The following is a 24,235-nucleotide window of genomic DNA, read 5'->3' as shown; positions in this document are numbered from 1 at the left end:
TCCAGTGGTCATGTATGGATGTGCGAGTTGGACTGTGAAGAAAGCTGAGCGCCAAAGAATTGATGCTTTTGAACTGTGGTGTTGGAGAAGACTCTTGAGAGTCTCTTGGACTGCAAGGAGATCCAACCAGTCCATTCTGAAGGAAATCAGCCCTGGGATTTCTTTGAAAGGAATGATGCTAAAGCTGAAACTCCAGTCCTTTGGCTACCTCATGTGAAGAGTTGCCTCACTGGAAAAGACTGATGCTGGGAGGGACTGGGTGCAGGAGGAAAAGGGGACAACAGAGGATCAGATGGCTGGATGGCATCACTGACTCAATGGACGTGAGTCTGAGTGAACTCCGGGAGCTGGTGATGGACAGGGAGGCCTGGCGTGCTGCAATTCATGGGGTCGCAGAGTCGGACACAACTCGGTGACTGAACTGAACTGAAGGAAAATTAAAAGATACACAATTTTTAATTTATGAAAATTCCTTATATTTTCCCACCAATTATTTATCAGATTGTGTTTTCAGAACTTTTATAAAAGCATCTTTTGGAACTTCAACATTGCCAACTTTCCTGAGTTTTTTCTTTCCTTCTGCTTGTCTCTTCAAAAGCTTCATTTTTCGGGTAATATCACCACCATACTGAAAAACATTTTAAGAAATTGAAGTCCAAATCACTCCATAGAAAAATAATCCTACAATTAATTAGAGATATCAATTAATTACAGTTACAACTTTATAGTTACTATCCATGAAGTAGACACTTGGAAAGTTACCTCTAATTCCCTTCCTAGCTGATCCTAAATTTACTATTACTATCTTCTCAAAGAATGATAAGTGCTTTATTTGTTTTTGAAGGAGATGAAGATTCTCAAGGAAGCTCAATACTATATTATGCAAGTCAAGAAAAGCTATCAATCTTACTGATTCAAGGCCTTGAAATTTTGGATTATATAGCTGTAGTCTAATACAGAAACTTGTATAGGCTTAAATGTGTCAGTCCCAATGTTAAAGATTTAGAAAAAGCATTTATTATTTAATTCTCATAATAACTAAGAATCTTTTTTAACAGAAGAAACAGCAAACTTCGCAAATTAATGTAGGAGAGATGGATTTCAATTTTAACTCCCATTGTAAGACAGTCATTGTCTTCAAATTCTTCCTTAAAAATCAAAACATTATCCTGATCATAACTGTTATGAAAACATTCTTAGGTAGTTGCATATAAGGAAATTTTAAAAAATAAGATAGGAAAATACTTAAGAATGTGAGCAAAATGAATATGCAATCATTAAAGTCAAGCTGACATTTACCTATTTAAAAAGAAAACATAAATGAGATAAAAAGTACTATAAAAACCAACAGTGGAAACCCAAGGTATTTATACCCTCTCTGATTTTAAACTTACAAAATAGATAAAGAACACACGTAGATACATACACATTTTGCCAAAACATTTTTCCTATAGGCTTTCACACTGTAAAAGAGAAAATTTTCTTTAAGTACACAATTATACCTTTTAAAAGTACTTATTTTCAAAAACAATCCCCCCTTTACTAAAGTTACTAAGATTGGGTCATACTTATGTAAAGTTGCCAGAAGACAATCATTAGATAGCTTACATGCTCTTGTATTTCATGTATTTGGAATAAAACAGACAATTCAAAATGAATATCAACACAGATTTTATTAATTAAAAAAAACTTTGGGGATAGTCTCAAAGAGGCCCAAATAAAGACTGGTGTGACCTTGATGATGAAAATTTATATAAAGGCATTTCTAGTTCAATTTTAAAATACTACTTTCAAAAATACTAAAATGGTTATTATCTCACTGCTGCTGCTGCTGCTGCTAAGTCACTTCAGTCGTGTCCGACTCTGTGCGACCCCATAGACGGCAGCCCACCAGGCTCCCTGGTCCCTGGGATTTCCCAGCAAGAATACTGCAGTGGGTTGCCATTTCCTCCAATGCATGAAAGTGAAAAGTGAAAGTGAAGTCGCTCAGTCGTGTCCAACTCTTAGCGACCCCATGGACTGCAGCCTACCAGGCTCCTGCCAATGGGATTTTCCAAGCAAGAGTACTGGAGTGGGTTGCCATCGTCTTCTCCAATTATCTCACCACTGACTATTAAATGTGATAAAACATACCATAAAAACTACAGAAATTCCTTAACCAGAAAATTGAGTGGGGTCACTGAATAAAATGAATGGAAATAAAATTCCTTAAACCATATACATTAGAGAAATAACTGCAAATAATTATCAGCCAAAAGTGTCATATAAGTAATTCAAAGTAACAGTCATTAGTTAAGTTAGTGGAATTAAGAGATTAACATTTCTATAAGTAGGAATAAAGTTTAGGGCAATGTTAAGTTAAATTTTTTTAATATTCTTTCATTTTTTATGTATATCATTGCTAAAACCAACCAAGGAACAAAAATGAATTTCAACTCACGTTTCTCTTGCAATGATTTTACTTCCAAGGGCAGCTTGAATTGCTATCTCAAACAGCTGCCTAGGAAGAGAATCCTTCAGACGTTCACATATGGTTTTGCCAACAGAGTATGCTTTGTCTCTGAGACAGAAAAAAAATGCAGCTATTCATATATCCTAAATAAAAGTAGTTTTCTAGTTAATATGCATAATCAATGTAAAGGTTATTAAGGAGGTACAAATAGAACTTGTTTATCATGTTGTTGTTGTTTAATAGCTAAATTATGTCCAACTCTGTGATCCCATGAACTGTAGCCCACCAGGCTCCTCTGTCCACTGAACTTCCCAAGCAAGAATACTGGAGTGGGTTCCCATTTTCTTCTCCAGGGGATCTTCCTGACCCAGGGATTGAACCCACATCTCCTGCATTGGCAGGTGGATTCTTTAATAAACACCACTTAATCTCTGAATCATATGTGACCTCTGACAGCAAAAATAACATGATCTCTTACAGAAAATCTAGAAAAACATGGAGAATAAAAACCATTCTTAATGCCCTTCCCTCACCCACAGAATACCACTGTTAAACACTCTAGAATATTTTTTAAACATATATCCATACTTACAGTTATTTTTCTGAATACATATTTACATTTTTTAGAGTTTGGATTACAGTGTTTGTGATATATTCTACCTTTTTACTTAATAGACATTTTTACACCACTAAATATTGTTCTACAATATACTTTTAATGGCTTAAAATAATAGGTTATTATATGGGTGTTCCATAATTTATTTTACCCAACCACTATTTCTTGAAATGGAAATTTAAAAAAATTTTTTTATTTCTCAATTCTAAGTCTACCATAGTTTAGAAAACATTTACTTTGTTGTATATGGTAAAGAAAACATTTCATTCCATGACACTATCCTTTTAGGCTATTTTAATTCTATTCTTTTGTCAACAGTTTGGTAGAAGAAGCATGGAAAAAGAAGGAAAAACTAGTACATGGTAATTAATTACACCTTTTAATTTTCAAAATATAGCTGTCAAATAAAAATGAGCAACCAATAATAAATGAAAAAGTAAAAAGAAATAGCAACTCTCACATTCTGTAATTAGTTACTATTCAGCTTACTTGTGTACTATAGTTACTAGCTCTTCTACAGTATTTCCATTCAGTAGAATATCCATTTTTACAAGCTCTGCAGTCTGGTAGCCTGCATCTTCGTAATCAAAACTAACAAAGAAAAATATCCAAGTTATACATAAACACTATATTTCCTGAGAGATTACATTTGTTTTTCTTTTCAAAATATCTTTTTTTTTACCTCCTCTGGTATCACTCCCCAAAAATCTAACTTTCAAACGAATTACATATAAATTTGAGATAAATCGGCCAACCTGATCACGGTAAAGAACAAACTTCTGTATCTTTTTACATTTATGAAATAAGGTACAAAAATCAACATGCCCCACTGAGGGAAGGGAAAAAAACTGTTAAACCAGGCTAAGAAAGTACATTGAAAGAAATGTCACCTTCCCAAAGTTCCTTCCTAGAAGCTGGCTGGCTGTAGACAATGTATATACTAGTGAATGTATATACAGTCTCAGAATCATGAGTTGGGTTTCTGTTAAGTTTTCTATTACCAGTTAAATAAATGCTAGGGCAGTGCTAAGTAGCCATTAATAAATGAGACTTCTGAATTTCATATATGGCTGTTTAGTATAAACCTTCACAGAGCATTTTTGATGATGAGTTAATACATATAGCTAGAACATAAAAAGTGTTAAGAACAGAGCCTACCTAAGCACAATAAGCATTTAATAAGTGTCAACTATTTCTAACAATATGGTCAAAGCTTACAGTAATAATCAAAACAGACAGGTTTTACAAAACTAATGTCTGATGAGAAAATTTCAATTTTGCTCTCATGTCTTTGCAGTTATGTATGAGAACATGTGTATTCCTACTGCCGTAATTCTAAAACAAACCAGTACCTATAGTTGCAAATGTTTAGCTTCGAAAGGTTTTCAGCAGGAAGGTCACAAGGTGACACTGCTGCTGCTGCTGTCACCTCAGTCATGTCCGACTCTGTGCGACCCCATAGACGGCAGCCCACCAGGCTCCCGGTCCCTGGGAGTCTCCAGGCAAGAACACTGGAGTGGGTTGCCATTTCCTTCTCCAATGCATGAAAGTGAAAAGTGAAAGTGAAGTCACTCAGTCGTGTCTGATTCTTTGTGACCCCATCGACTGCAGCCTACCAGGCTCCTCTGTCCACGGGATTTTCCAGGCAAGAGTACTGGAGTGGGGCGCCACTGCCTTCTCCGAAGGTGACACTAACAGTCTCTTAAACCTGACTACTGTCTAAAGTGTTCCCCAACTCCTTTCTTTTTTCAATAAACATTAATCATATACTACACAAAGGTACCATTTAAGTACTATGCAAAATATAAAGAGACAAGACATAGACATAATCCTGAGATTTTCACTATGTTTACAGATTTAAAATTTTCTGTGCTTCCAAATTTTATAATTTCAATTTTTTTAGAATATGAAAAAATATCCTCATGTATTCCTGAACATAAGGACTACTTAATTTTGACAGTTGGAATTATTTTTAAATAGTTCAAAATAAGCCATGTTCTCTCAATGTGAAAGTTGTTTCCCAGCTAAAAGATTTTAAGACCACTTAACTCAGAAAGTGGTACCCAAATGCAAGCTAGAATTCACAGACTGTTGTTAACTATTATAAACTCTTAGTAATTATCCTTTTAATTATAGTAACTGTTTAACAACATGCAGCCTCAATTCATTTTAAATTACATCGCTACTTATTTGCTCAAGGTCTTGTCTGAAAGAAGACATTAAAAAAAAAAATTGGGTGACCAGTTAGAAAAAATAACTGTATCATGAGTTATGCTGACTTGCTTCATCAAAAAGCTCATTTCACAAAGTGAACGTCCAGGTCACTGCAGCATGTTCTTCAAAATGCTGGGATTTTTCTTTGAATTATAATTTTAAGTATGCATACACATTCATGTATGCATGTGTTTTACCAGATGTGAACATTCACTTTTCTGTCAACTTCCCCATTATATATTTTCTTTATATCCTAGTATATGCTATCCAGTAATATAAGATTTTAGGACACTAGGGGCATCTAGTTATTTGTCCTAACAAAAAACACCCCCACAATGCTATACTCTCCCTTTAATTCTAACAGCCTATTCCTCCATGTACTTTTATGGGATAAGATAACGGATTTCATGATGCACACTACTTACTCCTAGGAAGAACAAGTTATTGAAGTGTTTACAAATAGGGGCACACCTACCATTTCTCTAAACAAGCATTTCTATTTTCCAAATGTACACAAATACTCCTGGGATTATTTAACATTCAAATACATTTTTAAAGTGCCACTTAGGTCACAGTAGCTTTTTCAAATAACATGCAATTTTTAATCAACTTACAACAGTACATTTCTTATGAAGAGGCCATGAAAATTTCTGTCACTATATCACCAAGATTAAGTAAGTGGAATACTAGTAAACACCTGCTGGTCAATACTGAAAAAAAACTGTCCAGATATTTGAGTTTCCCATTAAATTTTTACCTAGCATATCCTGAAGACAGAGATTTCAAAGAATCATAAAAATCCACCACAATTTCATTCAAAGGGAAGAGATATTTAAGCATTACTCTATTTTGATCAATATACATCATATTCTTCTGAACTGCTCTTCGAGCCTGAAAAGGGAAGGAAAATGGCTTGAATGATAACTTATTCACATAATTATTTATTTAATAAATATAGACAGATGTCAATTATCAACTTTAAAGAGTGGGCAAAATGAAGTAATATTTCTTTAATGGTCCAATAAAAACAGCTGACAAATATTTATAATACAGGGAGAACCATTTTATATTTCAATTATAATATACTTCCTACCAAAACTTTTAACCTTTTGTTTTTAATCAAATAAGTCTCTTTTTAAATTATACAATATTCCACTTAACAATAAATCAAATTAGCTACAGGTGGAGTCAAGCTCTGATTTCTTATTTTACAAATAAAAGAAATTTAGATCCAGAGAAATTAAGCGACTAAAGTTACATCTTTTATGGGACAAGACAATAAAAATTCAAGTCCACTAGTCGTCACTTGAGAGTTCTTTCCAATATGTCAGAATATTTTAAATATGTACTTTCTCATGACTATATCAAATTTATGGATCAAATCATTTATTACAGTGTAGCAAGAACTAAAGCAAAATGAGGAATACCTTTCAATCAAAGGTCTCTAAAGTATTGTAATTATCTTTCAAATAATACCCAATTTCAAATAGTCAAAAAAGGCAAAAGGAAACTATATTTTTAGCTACTCAAGATGAAAAAAAGCATCAAATCTCTCTGCTTTAAGCTAAAATATAAATTCAAGATGATGAAAAATTCTGGCTCTGTTTTCTTATTTAAAAGTCAAAAATACTGTAATTATATGTATGTATATCTAAACAGATAAAATATATGAAGATCTTTATGAAAATTTCTTTTGTTCAATTCAACAGGCTCTGTAGAGACAGAAATCATTCAAAACCTAAGCTGGGTACCACTGTTTGAGAAGACTAAAATGTACTTTTATATCAAACTGTATTACATTTATACCTGGCAAAGCATCATTATTTTCCCAGTATATTCATCTGGTGTGATAATGGTGCCCAAAACAACTGGCTCCAAATATTCTATTACTTTTGACTTATCAGGGAACTGTGCAGGATTGATGATTGTAATCTCCTTTTCTCTGTATTCCTAAAAAATAAGAAAAATCACCAATAGTTAAAAAGAAATCTTAGTAGTTACCATGTTTTTTAATTTGCTACTAACATAGGTTAGAATTTTTGTTATTAAATGTGTTGGCATTAATAAAAAACAAAAGAATTCCTAAAGGTTAGAATATTATCTTATCACACTTTAGATTCAAAAGAGAAAAACTCCCCAAAATAATATTTAATAACAATTATTAATATATTCTGATTATTGATATTTACTAAAATCATTTTATATACCACTTAGAAAAAATATGATATAAGAATACATTTCAATCTGTCCCATGTACATCACTGTAATTAGTTTCCTAAGTTAATCTGTTGGAAAATATTTACAGATGCTAAAGTTAATATTTGTTTAAAACAAAGATATTGTAACTTACATTGAATACACTGTTGTTTCTACTGTTAACCTGAAATCTAAAATTTCCCACAATCATATAGGAAAGAATGCTTTACTAATCCTAAGATGAATTACTTATGCCCAAAATCACACTCTTATTTTTTGTGCTGAATTTAGAACAGTATTTTCAGAACTAATTATACTTTTTACTCTTAGTAACAGACTAGTGTTGATAATGTGGAGATTTCATCAGGTTAAGAAAAATATGCATAATTAGTTCTGAAGAAACTTGTCTATCATAAGTTAATTCAACTTTTATTACTATGAATCAATAAATATTTAGTTTTAATAGCTAGTCAGCTACTGGTATACTAAAATGTGTCTCATATTCTGCATATACATACACACACATATATTTATTTAGTTTTCTTATGTATGCTAGCTCACAACAGTACCTTTATCAATTTTGCTGATGAAAGAACAGCCTTATATGGAACAGTAGGGGTTGTCAAAATAACAGAGGCATTATATTCTTGTTCTAGTCTCTGGTTGAAAACTTCCATATGCAAAAGTCCAAGAAATCCTAACCTGAGAGAGAAAAAGCCAAACTCCAAAATGTTTATGTCCCATGGGCTCTATTTTCTTTGATTTGATATTACTATCTTGTGGGGGAAGGGTGGAATCAAAAGTCATTCAATCAATTCACATAATTAAAACCTAGCATAAATTCATTAAATAAGATAAAATCTTCCATTGGGATTCTATTTAAAGTAGCTATAAAACTAATCCATACAATAAGCATCCACAGGGAGAAACAGGCAGACATGTTTTAGTTCATTTTACACTAATATGAACTGATCTTCAAAAACGGTCAAAACCAGTAAGCCATTTAAACTTTATTTTCAATAAAAATGGAATCCTACAACATAATTGAAGCTTACCTCCAGCCAGCACCTAGAGCAAGGCTACTATCCCGATGAACCATCACACTGGAATCATTTAGTGTCAGTTTTTCTATAGCACTCTTCAGGTTATTATATTCAGATTGGTCTACAGGGAACACTCCTGGGGACACAGTGATTTCTAATTATTACATGTGACACTCTGCCCAGAAAACCTAATATGCATTGCTGCAAAGTTTAAAATTAATCAGTTAGCTTTTAAACTACTTTCTGTATTTCACTGACCAAAATATTGGTTTGCTAAGAAAACTATGACTATTAAATTAAATTGGCTTCAAAGTATTTTACAAGTTTTACAAACTTTGAATTTACCACTAGATTTATATTCAAAGTGATGTTTCTGCTTTTGCAAAAAGAATAGGGAAAACAAAAAAGAACAATGGGAATTACACCTAAAAAGAAAATACATCATCTTTATTTTCAAAACAAAAGTGCAAGATATCCCACAACCACAAAGAAAATCCCATTAGCAGATCAGTGTCTCTTTTACATCAAACCCAAGTCCTCACACCATTTTAGTCCTTCAAACTCTAAATGACTGACTGACTTTGTCTTAACAGGGGCATTAATATTAATTACAAATTAATATTTGTAATTCCCAATGAGATACAAAAGGGAGAAAACAAGGACTGGATACCCAGCACAGAGTAATCTGATAACCTTCAGTCAGGTCTTCCTTTTTCAAATGCCTGTAATATCACACAGAAGTAACAGGTTCTGAAGTTATGTATACATGAGGTGACACTCTTCTTTGCTATGCTGACACTAGCACAACAGTACAGTATTAAAGAAAGGCCAGCTAAGGGGAAGGCACTCAGAAAATGACTGATAATTAGTCATGAAAACACCCTATGTAGAAGAGTATTCAAATATAATGACCTACTCCCTAGTGAAACAAGAAGGAAATGCATATTACTGTGCTCCTCTAATTTATCAGAGGGCTTGTTTCAAACAGCTATTTTTTTAAGAGTCCTTAAATTTAGGAGGAAATGATCTCCCATATAAAGTTGTATCATATATATATAATTAACTGGTATCTAAATATCATACCCACAAAAAAAATTTTAAAAACAGAGTAGCTGTTATTTAAACAGAAATTGATTATTTAAAGTGAGTATTCCTAATAATTATTATTTCTGCTTAGAATAAATTGGCCCTTATCCTTTGAATATGTGAGCTCCTCACCTGCAAATACCATTGGCTTCGCTGATTTAAACCCAGGCAAGGGTTCCACTGGTTGTTTATGTAAATATAATGTATCTCCTATTTGTGCTTCAGTGACATCTTTCATCCCAGCAATCAGATAGCCCACCTGTCCTGCATATCTAAATAAAATTATTACATGGAAATATTTACTATTTTAGTGTTTCATATGCATACTCACAATTAGCTCTACTTCTCCAAGAAATGATTGCACTTTCCAAACAAAACCTCACCAAGCTAAAACTAGGTGCTGCATTCTAGTTAACGGTCTAATTCTCATCTCTAAGAACTGTCAGCAAAAGAACATCCCAAGTCTTACAATCCATGACCAAGGACCTCTGCAACGCAAGCCTAGGGACCTTCTTCATGACTCTGCCCATCTCTGCATATAAAACAATAGTGAAACTGATAGATACAGAAACATAAAACACTCCTTGTGACATTTAGTAGTGAATTATATTACAAATGTCCTTTAAAAAAGGAAGAAAAAGCAAAAACGTTTTTAACCTAGCAAATAAAAATGTGAACTCTCTACAAATCTGATACCTATTTGATGTGCCTCTTACAGGAAAAGAGCAAATCCAAAGATTTCAGAGTTTTAGCTTTTGTTTTTTTAAAGCAAATTTCCTATATGATAATTTACATTTAGGATGAAATACAAAAATCATACTGAAGATGCAATAATGATCAATATATGTGACAGAATATAGACAGACTTTGTATAGCACAGGGAATTATAGCTATTATCTGTAATAACTTTTGATGATGTATAATCTGTAAAAATAATCACAATGCTGTATACTTGAAATTAACATGATACTGTAATGATCAACTATACTTAAGTAATTAAGAATACAGACAAACTTTAGAAATAGTTGAGTAAAATTACAATAAACCTTATGACTTTCAATTACATAAAAAAATGACAAAATAGTGGTAGTTTTAGACATACAACATTAAGCTATCAAGTAAGACCTGGTTCAATCTTAAATTTGACAAATGAAGAAATAAAGACCTTAGAAAACTATTTGCCCAAGGTAATCGATGTTATTAGTTTCTAGAGTACTGATGGAACAGGCACTCAATAAATACTTTATAAGTGAACTCAGAACTCAGTTTTATAAGGTACACTACTATGCTAATCTCATGCCATAAATTCTAGTTAATCAAAGTTTTACCATGAATTCCATACTAAACAAAATAATTATCAAGTTTTCTTCACTATTCTATGCTGAAAATCTAACTACAAAAAAATTAACTATCAAAGATTGATACCAAGTATGGATATGCATGAGAGAACTCTCTCTTTCACTGTCAAATCAAATATATCAATGTTGGACCCAGTCGCAACTAGAAAATAAAATCAGTTATGGCCAAAAAGAATAAAAAACACATCAAATTCCTACTGTTCCTCACCCATGAGATTCTGAAAGAGCATTCACTACATAGCTGCATTAAACAATCAAGTTTTGTTTTTTGTTTTTTTCCTAAATTACCAAATTAGGATCATCCTAAAAACACCAAATTAAGAAAATCAGCAACAAAAACACATACCGAGTGCCTTTTAATTACTAATGCAGATTACTTACAGTTTATGAGTTGGCTGCTCATTAGGATTCAGAACTCCTACTTCATTAACTTCATATGTCTTTTGAGTGTGTGCAGATACAATTTTATCTCCTTTCGAAACCATTCCATCAAATAATGCTACACTGGCAATCACACCCCTATATTGGTCAAAGGTGGAGTCAAATACCAAAGCTCTCAGGGGATTTCTGCAATGTGCTTTAGGGCTATTAAAAATAAGTAAAGAACAAATACTAGTAATTTAAAATTAAATAATAAATAAAAATCTTAACAAAATGCCTAACTCAAATATTATGTTTAATTTACTCTAGTACTTGAGAAAGATTAACTGACAGCCCAAATAAAAGGACCTTTCTGTAAGGTATAATGCCTATATTTATATTCATTTTAATTCACTCTTGAGTTTTAAATACATTTTGTTAGTTGCTCAGTTATGTCCAACTCTGCAACCCCATGGACTATAGCCCATCAGGCTCCTCTGTCCATTGAATTCTCCAGGCAAGAATACTGGAGTGGGTAGCCACTTCCTTCTCCTGGGGATCTTCCTGACCCAGGGATGGAAGCCAGGTCTCCTGCACTGCAGGCAGATTCTTTACCACCTGAGCCACCAGGAAAACCCTAAATTACATTTTAAATAACCATTTTTAAACTATTTATGAAATGGATGAAATACATTTGTTCAGGATTAAATCAAAAACAATAATTACCAATGTATTCAAGTCTGTTACAATAATTAAGAGATCCCTATTATCTTTTTTTCCTATCTGTATTTGCCTTCTATGTGTTACTAGATATAAATTTAAAATGTATTCTCACTGACCACCAAGAGTATATTTGTCATAACAACTAAGTTAAAATAACTAAGTTAAAGTAACAGATCAAACTGATGGACTTTTACTATTAAAGATAAACAAGTAGTATACACAGAGCAGCAGAATACTCACGAGGGTATCCTTTTGATGACTGCATCAAGAACACTTTCAACATTCGTTCCAAGTTTAGCAGAAATCTGAAAATATGTATGTGAAACAAACACTTAAGACTTTACTTTTCTATCCTGTGACTGAGCTGTACGATTAGAAAAAAGAAACAACTCTAAAAGTCATCAATTTGCTTGAAAAGCTTGGTAAAAGGAAGCACACACCATATTATCTATTGACAACTGCCCTTCCATTACGGTTAGGTGGATTCTCTAGATTACGGTTAGGTGATTCTCTGATTTCTCTACAAAAGCATTCTGACTGTGGTACTGAAAGAGCACTGGACTAAGAGTTCAAAATATCTGGGTTATAACTGTGACTCTACTTGTAATACATGACTTTAGCCAATACATGTTTTCTTCAAGCTTCAAGTTCTTCATCGACAAATAAAGTGATTATTCATATTTTACATAAACCTCAAGGCTGCTGTGTGAATAAACAATATATGTGGATGGCATACAGCTAAGGCTAACTGTAAGGTATAGTACCACTATTGTTCTTACACTGAAAAGGCAGCCAAAACACTTAAAACATGCTCATCTGACTCACCTATGCCATTACCAGGAACTGAACTATCTCTGAAATCTTTATTCAAACTCAGTTCCCTGAATTCTTCCTCTTGCCCTTCAAAGTCCCTCTAGATCAGAGTTTCTCAACTCAGCACTAAGGACACTTTGACCTGGATAACTCTTTGTTTGGGGGGCTGTTCTATGCGCTCACTGCAAGATGCATAACAGCATCCATGGATTCTCAGCCACTCACTATTCCCCAGCGTGACAACAGAAAAGGTCTTCATACATTGCCAAATGTTTCCTGAGAGGCAAAACTACTTCCTAATAAGAATGATGCTTTAGACTCTAGTACACTCTTTGCAACAATCCTTAAAGATCACAATTTCTAATTTATTGAATGGACTTTTTTTTCATTATCTATGTTGCCCCCCTGCCTCTTTTCCCAGCTGAGACTCCAAGGGCCCACTATTGGTAATCATTCCATTCAACTACTTTCTATTGTCTCTCATAAGCATTTGGTATTAATAAAAACTTAACTGCAACTGCATCCAACTATGTGCCTTTTCTATGCTTATAATCAGAGCAGCTCAACATTACTGGAGAACAGTCAAGTAACTGGTCTGGTTGGTTTCTGTAAGTTCATGACACAGATCTCAGTGTGCAGTTAAGATCTGCTGGCTGTTCAAGGACACATCCTTTACTAAATTCACATTAACACTAATTAAGATAATTCACACCACCTTCCTTTTCAATCTACACACTTTCCCTGTGGCCAATTCACTCTTATTTGATAACATCACCTCTTACTTCATTCAAGGAAACAGAAGATATCAAAAACTCCTTTATTCAAATATACAAATCCATCTGCACTATATCCACAACCTCTTTGCCTTCTCTCCTGCTACAATTTGTTTTCCCACCTTTCTGAAAACTCAATCCTCACACCCTTATCTTCTGAATCCTACTCTAATCCTTCTCAAACTCTTATTCATAACACTCTACAAATTGAGAATAATGTAGAATGGTTTCTAGGATCTCTTTTCTACTTACATTTTCTCCCTAGGAAATGGCATCCATTCCCATGGCATCAATGCTACATACACACTATGACTTAAATATCTCTGACTCTACCCTCTCCACAAATGCCAAAATTGTGTAGATTTAAAGCTGGTTTTAGAAAAGGAGGAACCAGAGATCAAATTGCCATCATCCGCTGGATCATCAAAAAAGCAAGAGAGTTCCAGAAAAACATCTATTTCTGCTTTATTGACTATGCCAAAGCCTTTGACTGTGTGGATCAAAATAAACTGTGGGAAATTCTGAAAGAGATGGGAATACCAGACCACCTGACCTGCCTCTTGAGAAACCTATATACAGGTCAGGAAGCAACAGTTAGAACTGGACATGGAACAACAGACCGGTTCCAAATAGGAAAAGGAGTTCGTCAAGGCTATATATTGTCACCCTGCTTATTTAACTTATATGCAGAGTACATCATGAGAAACACTGGGCTGGAGGAAGCACAAGCTGGAATCAAGATTGCCAGGAGAAATATCAATAACCTCAGATATGCAGATGACACCACCCTTATGGCAGAAAGTGAAGAGAACTAAAGAGCCTCTTGAAAATGAAAGAGGAGAATGAAAAAGTTGGCTTAAAGCTCACCATTCAGAAAACTAAGATCATGGCATCTGGTCCCATCACTTCATGGCAAATAAATGGGGAAACAGTGGAAACAGTATCAGACTTTATTTTTGGGGGCTCCAAAATCACTGCAGATGGTGACTGCAGACATGAAATTAAAAGACACTTGCTCCTTTGAAGAAAAGTTATGACCAACCTAGACAGCATATTAAAAAGCAGACATGAATTACTTTGCCAACAGAGGTCCATCTAGTCAAGGCTACGGTTTTTCCAGTAGTCATGTATGGGTGTGAGAGGTGGACTATAAAGAAAGCTGAGTCCCAAAGAATTGATGCTTCTGAACTGTGGTGTTGGAGAAGACTCTTGAGAATCCCTTGGACTGCAAGGAGATCCAACCAGTCCATCCTAAAGGAGATCAGTCCTGGGTGTTCATTGGAAGGACTGATGTTGAAGCTGAAACTCTAATACTTTGGCCATCTGATGCAAAGAATTGACTCATTGGAAAAGATCCTGATGCTGGAAAGGATTGGAGGCAGGAGGAGAAGGGGACGACAGAGGATGAGATGGTTGGACGGCATCACCAACTCAATGGACATGAAGTTGGGTAAACTCTGGGAGTTGGTGATAAACATGGAGGCCTGGCGTGCTGCAGTTCATGGGGTCCCATAGAGTCAGACAGGAGTGAACGACTGAACTGAACACATAACACACCAGCAAAATCTACCATATCCACAAAACACACATCAAATTTGGCCACTTATTAAAATATCGGCATCACATACTTAGCCGCCACCATTTTGCCCCTGGACTACTACTGCAAACTGGTTGCCCTGTATCTTTTCTTACCCTTTACTAATCTATTCTCTGAATGATCAGTTTTCCTCTCTTGCTTTGTAATCCTTTCATTATCTTAAAAGTTTTCCAACTCTTTAGCATAGCAAAAATCCCAGAATAACTTGACCCCTGCCTCTCCCTACAAAGCCATCTCATCTAACTTGCCTTCTTTCTGTTCCTTAAACATGTCAAACCTTCCCAAACATTCCAAGCCTTTCCACTTGCTCTTTTCTCTTTCAGAAATTATTTCTCCCTTTCTTTTTTTTCTTCAAGTCTCAGTTCATCAGAGAAAAATTCCCTAAGTTACTCTGCATCATAGCTCTTCTCTAAGAAAAAGACTTTTTTTCAGTTAGGTATGGTAATTCTACCTGGAACAATACACTCTGTTGAATGTTCCTTGAAAACATTGGTCTCATTCACTAATTACTATACTTCCTTCTTTTTTTATTTAATGAGTGCCTCCCCAAGTAGAATATAAAAACAACAAGACAGATGTCTTGCCTGTACTGTTCACTGCTTCATCCCTAGCTGGGACACACCAAATTAAGTGTATGAATGAATTTTCAGCTAAATATACTTTAACATAATTCCAGTCATGATACCATAATTTCAGGACTGCCTTACAATGAGGTCCCTCTTAATAAAAAACATTAAATTCTATGTATGTATCCAAGGAAAAAAAATTATTGCTTTTTCCAAGTTGTATATAACCAACCAATGTGTTAAAGTTTAAAAAACAAGCAAAAAATCCACTTCATCAGCTGAAACTTGCTTTTTCAAAAGTTAAACATGCCTGAAAATAAAAGCTAAACATTATTACACTGATATACTTACTACACAAGCATGTAGAATAGTACAGTTTAGCTATGGCTATTTAACAATCACTGCACATAGTGACCGCAGCCATGAAATTAAAAGACACTTGCTCCTTGGAAGAAAAGCTATGACCAACCTAGACAGCATATTAAAAAGCAGAAACATTACTTTGCCGACAAAGGGCTGTCTAATCAAAATTATGGTTTTTCCAATAGTTAAGTATGTATGTGAGAGTTGAACTATAAAGAAAGCTGAGTGCCAAAGAATTGATATTTTGAACTGTAGTGTTAGAGAAGATTCTTGGGAGTCCCTTGGGCTGCAAAGAAGTCATACCAGTCAATCCTAAAGGAAAGCAGTACTGAATATTCACTGGAAGGACTGATGCTGAAGCTGAAACTCCAATACTTTGGCCACATGATGTGAAGAACTGACTCACTGGAAAAGACCCTTATGCTGGGAAAGATTGAAGGCAGGAGGACAAGGGGACGACAGAGGATAAGATGGCTGGATAGCATCACCAACTTGATGGACGTGAGTTGGAGTAAGCTCTGGGAGTTGGTGATGGACAGGGAAGGCTGATGTGCTTCAGTCCATGGGGTTGCAAAGAGTCGGACACAACTGAGTGACTGAGCTGAACTGATTTAACACTCAACTATCATTTAAAAGATAGATTTAAAAATTTTAATTTAAAATATTATCAACTTTGATTTACATTAAATATAGTTCTAAGAATGATATCTATGATGCCTTGAAATTAGTCTGACCCTACTCTTCAAGGAAAATATTTCCATAGAGGCAAAATGGCATATAAGAAATATTACAAAGAGTTGCAAAAGACCTACATTTTAGTCCTGGCACATTAGCTAACTAGATCTATAAAGTGATAAAATCTTTCAGTTTTCATCCTTTCAACTGTATCATAAGAGAAATTTCTATCTGTCCTAACCATGTAGTAAGGATTTTTGGCAAAGATCAAGTGAAATATCAGTGAAAAGAACTTTGTAAAACTATAATATTATAATTACACAATATAATAATGATGTGCTATCAAATACTATGAAATTTTACTTAAGCCAATTACCTGAGAGTTTGGAAAGTAAAATCAAGTCTTCTAAAAAAAAAATTTACCTTAATACATTCATCACCTGGAATATCAAACACCTTTTCAATTTGTTTTTCAACCCTTTCAGGGTCAGCATTCTTCAAATCTATCTTAAAAAGAAAAAAATCACCACGTCTTAATATAATGAAATTAAAATGTATTACATATTAATATTTGGAGATAGACACATACTTGCTTTTGAACTAACTGACCCCTTAACAATTTTATTTTCAAAAGTATTGATAGAAAAATAATGACAAAAAGGTAATAAAATTTTAACACTCATGGCCACTGAAATTAGAAGGCAGACAGCAAAGCAAGCAAGAAATTGAGGTCATTAGCTACTCAGAGCCAAAGAGATCAATAACAACATCATGTACACTGATTTTATGTTATATATAACTTATAACAACAAACTGTCTTTCTTTGCTCCCTTTAAACCTATCTTCAATATCAAAAAATAAAACTGAATGCAAAGCAGATTAATTAAGATTCTTGATTAATTTTAAAACATAAAAGTTAAGCTTTATCAACACTGTTCTCAGTTTAGCACTTAACTGTTAAGCATCCTGTGTTACACTGTTTCATCCTACTTCATAATGTCCTTTTCTTTTCCTCTACAGTTTAGTTTAACAGACTATTTGGCCTGCCCTGCCCTTTCCTACAGAAACAGCCTCTCCATCGCTCCATGTAATTCAGGGAGACTATCTTCTCAACTACATGCCAGGATACAGGAGTTAAGAGTTGAAATTTTATCATATGCAATTCAAAGAAATCCCAATATACAACTGACCTTGAATAATAAAGAGTTTCAACTGCATGGGCCCACTTATCTGCAGATTTTTTTCAATAAATATGTAAAACTACACTTGTAGAATATCAGGTGCAAGACTTGTATTGAGGTGGATAGCTTATCCCTAACAAAGGCATAAGTGATATTTAACATAAAATTAATAATGTGCTGGTTTTCAGTTTTATAACTTTGCTTTCAAGGAACTACATTACCATTCAGTATGCCTCTCATAATTAGAGAAAATATCAGCCTATAATTACAGATAAACATTTTTTACTGTAACAATGTTTCCAATACTGTTATGAATGTGACTATAATATTGTATACTATAAAAACTTTAATGAATCTTTCCTTAGTGTATACACTAAGTTACCATGAAGCAGTCACATAATGTCATAGCATAAAGCAATATTTCTGCTTCATTGTTATCAATGCATCAATCATTTACCTATAAATAAATGTGAAGTTCCTTTTCACGTTATCTTTTAATTGTTGACTTTTGTGTCAGTAATACATATAACATCTATGGTGTTTTGTTATCACATAAGACAATACTGATGTAAGTATTGAGAGAGGATTCACCTTATAAAAGATGATGTAAACTCAGGGTATTGATAAACAGAGTACTGTAAATGTATTTTCTCCTCTTTATGATTTGATTAGCATTTTCTCTATCTTATTGTAAGAACACTATATACAATACATATAATATACAAAGTATGTGTTAACAGCCTGTTTAAGTTATTGGTAAGATTGTAGTCAATAAGAGGATATTAGTAGTTAAGTCTGTGTGAAGTCAAAAGTTACATGCAGATTTTTGACTGCACAGGAGTTTTGTGTCAACCTCCATGATGTTCAATAGTCAATTCCATTTAATAAATGCCTGAAGATTTTCATATAAAAAATAGTACAAGTGATACTCAAACACTAAATTTACCTTTAGAAAGTAAAATAACAAATGGCACTGTTGTGCTAACAAATTACCTTGTTTATAACTGGAATTATTGATAGCTGTGCTTCAAAGGCAAGAAAAAAATTCGCTACCGTTTGGGCTTGAATACCCTATGAAGAACAGCAGACAAGAAGACAGAAGACACTAAGATAATCATTCTATTATCTATCACAAAAGCTGACATTTAAGACCATTCCACATATCTTCATCAAAAGCAAAGGTACAAGGTAAACTATGGTATCTATACTTGTATGCATCTGGATCATTCCCTGTGAAAATTCCTTTCAGTTCTAGAAACATTTTTTAGAGGGTACTGTGTTAAGCTTTGGAAACAAAGCAGTAACACATGGATCCTTAAGGACCTCGAAGCCTCCTAAAGGACTATGAGACATATTTTATAAAGCCAAGTATATGTATGTTAAGGTAGAGATTGACTGTCCTTGACAGGATTAGGGAGGATTTAACACAATAAAAAAATCCTTGGGTTTTGAATGAAAAGTCCATGAAAACTGAAGTATATCAAAAGCTTACTATAAATAGTATATCATGGCTCTTATACTATCACCTCAGTATGTTTTCATGGTTATGTTCACAACAGAGAACTTGGTAATGTTATTGACATGTTTCTTTAAATGTAACATTTCTCAAATTATTACCTTAAAAACACCCAAAATGACATCAAAGATAGATTTTCTAGTTCTGCTAAAAACTGAAACCACAGATTAAGTGCTTAAAACTGGGGTTTTTTTTTTTTTTGGTAGGATGTATATACGACATACTTCCAAAATCTTTTGAACCATTCCTCTGATGAGCTTAAAAATTTTAAAGGATGAATTAGTCAATTTCACAGGCCATTTTAGTGTAATAAAACTTAAAATTAACAAGACCAAAACATAATTTTGGTTAAATAATAAAATAATTCTTACTTTCTTCAAACACAAAAATTCTATTTCCAAACATCTTAAAAGAAAAATCTTGGAACAACAAAACAGCATATCACATCATATAAAATTAAATGTACCTACCTCATTTGCATCAACCACAAGTAAAACACCTTGGCAAGCAGAGAGTGACCTGGATACTTCATAACTAAAATCAACATGACCCTGAGAAACAAAAAATATTAAAACCTCTAAATGTTAAAGAGTTTAAATGTTTCTTAGGGAGAGGCATTTTGGCAAATCTACTGACTCCACTGAATAAAAAGTTATTAAGCTTCTTTTAGCCTATTCTTATGAAATAATTTCACTAATCTAAGAACACAGAGAAAAAAAAAAGCGAAGTGTTTAATGTTCAGTTTAAAAACTGAAAAAAAGGATTTGCTTGTACTATTAATACAAAGCTGACTTTAACAACAGAGACAAAATTGATATTAAAACTTACTGGTGTATCGATAAGATTTAAAAGGTACTGCTTTCCTTCGTAGTTATAGAAAAGAGATGCTGTCTGTGCTTTAACAGTGATTCCTCTTTCTCGTTCCACTTGCAATTTATCAAGAACTTGTTTATTATTTTCTGTTTTATCAATTGCCCCTAAAAATAGAAATGTGCATTGATATTTCTATAAGCTTTTAAAAATAGACAATACTGCATATAAACTTAAAACCAAAATTTTAAAAAACATAGTAAAAGTATGCTAGTAAAAGTAACTATCAATTACTCATTGCCATTAATTAGGTGTAGACTATAAAACGAAAATACCTGTTAGTTCCAGGAGCCTGTCTGCTAAAGTACTTTTGCCATGATCCACATGTGCAATGATACTGAAATTTCTAGTGTTTTCAACGGGAAAACAAGACATATCAATTTTTTCCTAGAAAAGGGGAAGGAAATATTACATTTATGAGTATAAATTATCTACAATATGAAACAAGTACACTAAATAAAAGACTACTCTTTTAGTCTTCTTTTAACAACTTTATTTATAGCATTCATATTGTTTATATTATTTCTCTGACAGTAAAGAGATGTATGGTTAAAGTCATATTACAAGCAATGGATTACAACAGGGCCCATCAAATATATTAGTTTTACTGACAAAGGCTTATGACCATATACAGACCATATGGTAAACAAAAGTCCCTTATAATATTTTCACCATTTCAAAGGAGCTGAATGTATTTTCACAAATGGAGAACACAAGATACTTAGAACTCCTCTACAGCCTTAGAGCACCTGGTCTAACAAAATTTCTTTAACTAAAAGAAGCTACAGAGAAGCTGAAAGAAAAAAAAATTTTTTTCTGGCCCCCATCACATATTTAATCAACAGAGTCAGTTCTACTTAGAAATTTGTGCTCCTAACAGAGCCTTCAAAAGTTTAATTTAGATGACTTTGTTACTTAACAACTTCTCTGGAGAGAGAAGGGGAAAAAATTATATTATCAGGAAAAAAAGGCTCACTTTCCACTTAAATTTTTAAAGTACTTTAAAAAGTTAATTTGTGATTTTCAGTTGCACATAGAATATGTCATTTTTTTGGACCCAGAAAGTTTCACTTTTCCAATCAAATTTATATCTCATAATGAGAAAAAAAAGTGAAATTACAACGAAATACAAAATTTTCATGAGGTTTCCTTTTTTTATGCCAGTAAGCGCTTCAATACAAGTGCAACTATACCTGAAAGATATTCTGCAAAAATCTAAACCTGAATTGTCTGCCCTGTGATTTTTCCATCCATCATTCAAAAGGTACTGCACCGTTTTTAGTCTTACAATTGCAACATAAATCCATTCTACAGGCATTTTAGAAAAGAGTAAAACTGAATAATGATAGTCTTTTTCTTTCTCCAGTTACTCATAACTTTCATTCAAGTACTTTACTGCCTAAACCGTTTCTCTTCACAACTATAACGAAGTATCTTTTTAGGGTTCGCTGAAGCTTCCCAGGTGGCGCCAGTGGTAAAGAATCCTGCCAGTGTAAGAAACACAAGAAACGCGGTTTCCGTGCCTTGTTCACCAAGATCCTATGGAGTAGGAAATGGCAACCTACTCCAGGATTCTTGCCAGGAAAATTCTGTGGACAGAAAAGCTGCGGGTTACAGTCCGTGGGACCGCAGAGTCGGTCGTGACTGAGGAGCTAAAAGCCCCACCTCCTCCAACCACGGCGACAGAATGAGCACGCGTCTGCTCTAGCTGAGTTAAGAGGAAATAATAAAGAGAAGCTAAGGCATACCCAGCACCTCTTAGATTCTAGGTATTGAACTAAAAGTTCTATGCCTCACTTCGCGCAAGTCTCACAGCCACTCAACGTTTTTTTATAAGCATCTCATTCAACAAATGAAGAAACAGAGAAAGGTCAGGTAACTTGCCTAGGTCACGTGGCTAAAAAGTCGCAAGAAAATGGAACTAGAAGCTTCCTCAATACGCTTTTAAAACTAAATACATGCTGAGAACAATCCCTCGCATAAACAAAGATCCTGATATTACCAATGAGGAAAGTGAGGACACGACTTGTCCAAGGTCACACTGGTGAGCACTGTGGTCCGAAACGGAAGCGCACCCCCGCGCTCCGAGCCCTGCCTCCCTCACAGCAGTGCAACCTGCATTCTCAAGCAGTCAGTACTAAGAAGCCCTCACTAATTCACCAGGAGCACCCTCCCTAGGTTTAAAATGTGAATGACTCAAGGCGGTCACCTTGCGGTTTGCAGAGCTGTAGCGCCGGTCCGGAGCCCTGGACTCGGCTGCAGTCCCCCGGGCCGGCGCGAGGTGAGGCCAGAGAAGCCCCTTACGCGCCGCCTCGGTGACCCAGGCCGCGAGCGCGCGTCCGCGCCACCAACCCTGACCTGCAAGCGTCCACATTCCCCTGCGCAGCGGAGGCGTCAGGAGAAGGTCCCGGGACGCAATGGCGCCATCACCCAGGCTCCGGTTTCTTCAAAACTGCCCCCTCGCTAAGAGGTGGCGGACAGGATTCAAACACACTTCGGCCACCCGCGGAAAAAACGTGAGGAACCAACACGCCACATCTAGCTGCAGGGACCAGACGACAGAGAACAGCGCCGCTCGCCGACGTTTGCACGACGCATTACGTCGTGACGTCTGCATACGTCAGCGCGATCGCTTGAGCGAAGGTTTAGCGCGGTGCGAGTTGTCCTCTTACGAAGGTTGCTTTTTAACCAACTGCCAGATGGCAACATACTAGAGTAATTTTTAAAATTACTGCTGCATTCTCCATGTTGCCTGCAACATCGCTAATGTTGAAATGCATCTGAATGGAAACGGGCAGTAAAATTGATAGCAATAATATATCTTAGGGCTTCCCTGGTGGCTCACTGGAGAAGAATCTGCCTGCTAATGCATCGGAGGCGTGTTCCATCCCTGTGTTGGGAAGCTTCCCCAGAGAAGGAAATGGTAACCCACTCCATTATTCTTGCCTGGGAAATCCGTTGGACAGAGGAGCCTGGTGGGCTACAGTCCATGGGTTCACAAAAGAGTCAGACATGACTTAGCAACTAAACAACAATGTATCGTAGGAAAATTTGGGCCGGAAGTGAAAGTGGAAAAAAGTTGCATCCTGAAAGTCCTGGAGTTTTCGTGACCTTTGGGTTACTAATTAAACAATGTTTACCTTGCAGGGGAGAGAGTTCTGGCTAAGGATAAAGATAAGAGATAATAAGACAGTATCTAGTGTCTCCCAGAGCCCCTGCCCCCCTCGCCCCATTTTCTTTTTTGCAATATTCAGGGGAAAAAGCGGCAACTGTTGAGTTCACCATTATATTGTTTCTAGTTCATTTAGGGGACTGCTATATATATTAAAACAGTAACTGTACATCACAATTTGCTACTCTCTTCTTTGTTAGAGAGTGAACTTAAGAACCACCTTGAAATGTATTGAGCACAATCATTCCTAATATAGTTCATATAAGTTAGTTGCCTGAAACTTCAGTAAGTTACTTATTATCCTTAGTGATTTTCACCATGTCCACACCTCTATTATATCCATAACATTTTTCTTTAAATCAATTTACCTCTTACACTTGAATGGGTTTCTTTTAAAAGAAGAAAAATGTGTTATTTTCTGTAAGTGGAAAAAGAGCTGTTAGCTGTCACAAATTTAAAAGTAAAAATAAGTATAATTAATAAAAAATGTGATTCAGTTTCAATAGATGTTACCTGACAAAGGCTCAGAATCTTTTTTGATTAAAACTGGAAATTAACAAGCATTAAGGAATTTGAAAACAGCACCAAAATGAGAGTTTTCTTCTTGACATAATCAGAAGTATTGAAATAAAATTGAAAGGAGAATTTTCTCTGTATGGTT

The 24,235-nt window shown here is 34.7% G+C and overlaps 1 protein-coding gene across 3 annotated transcripts; it reads right to left on the bottom strand.

The window, feature by feature from the left end:
* GUF1 (GUF1 homolog, GTPase) lies at window positions 453-22,987 on the bottom strand. 3 transcript variants are annotated; one of them, XM_013964619.2, is made up of 17 exons: window positions 22,612-22,987; window positions 20,678-20,789; window positions 20,361-20,509; window positions 20,003-20,083; window positions 19,010-19,087; window positions 17,259-17,342; window positions 12,289-12,353; window positions 11,347-11,550; window positions 9,740-9,879; window positions 8,534-8,657; window positions 8,048-8,180; window positions 7,089-7,232; window positions 6,040-6,173; window positions 3,558-3,659; window positions 2,441-2,560; window positions 1,427-1,463; window positions 453-628 (listed from the first exon to the last, which is right to left on the bottom strand). In XM_013964619.2, exons 1-17 carry the CDS (start codon window positions 22,774-22,776, stop codon window positions 491-493), a joined length of 2,010 nt encoding a protein of 669 aa, XP_013820073.2. In that variant the 5' UTR covers window positions 22,777-22,987; the 3' UTR covers window positions 453-490. The 3 variants fall into 3 exon arrangements, with proteins under 3 accessions (XP_013820073.2, XP_013820074.2, XP_013820075.2); XM_013964620.2 differs by having other exon boundaries at window positions 11,347-11,484; XM_013964621.2 differs by lacking the exons at window positions 453-628; window positions 1,427-1,463 and adding an exon at window positions 1,995-2,110.

The sequence above is a fragment of the Capra hircus genome, chromosome 6 (assembly GCF_001704415.2).
Source record: "Capra hircus breed San Clemente chromosome 6, ASM170441v1, whole genome shotgun sequence".
Classification (NCBI taxonomy): domain Eukaryota; kingdom Metazoa; phylum Chordata; class Mammalia; order Artiodactyla; family Bovidae; genus Capra; species Capra hircus.
This window is presented reverse-complemented; position numbering and strand designations above follow the sequence as displayed.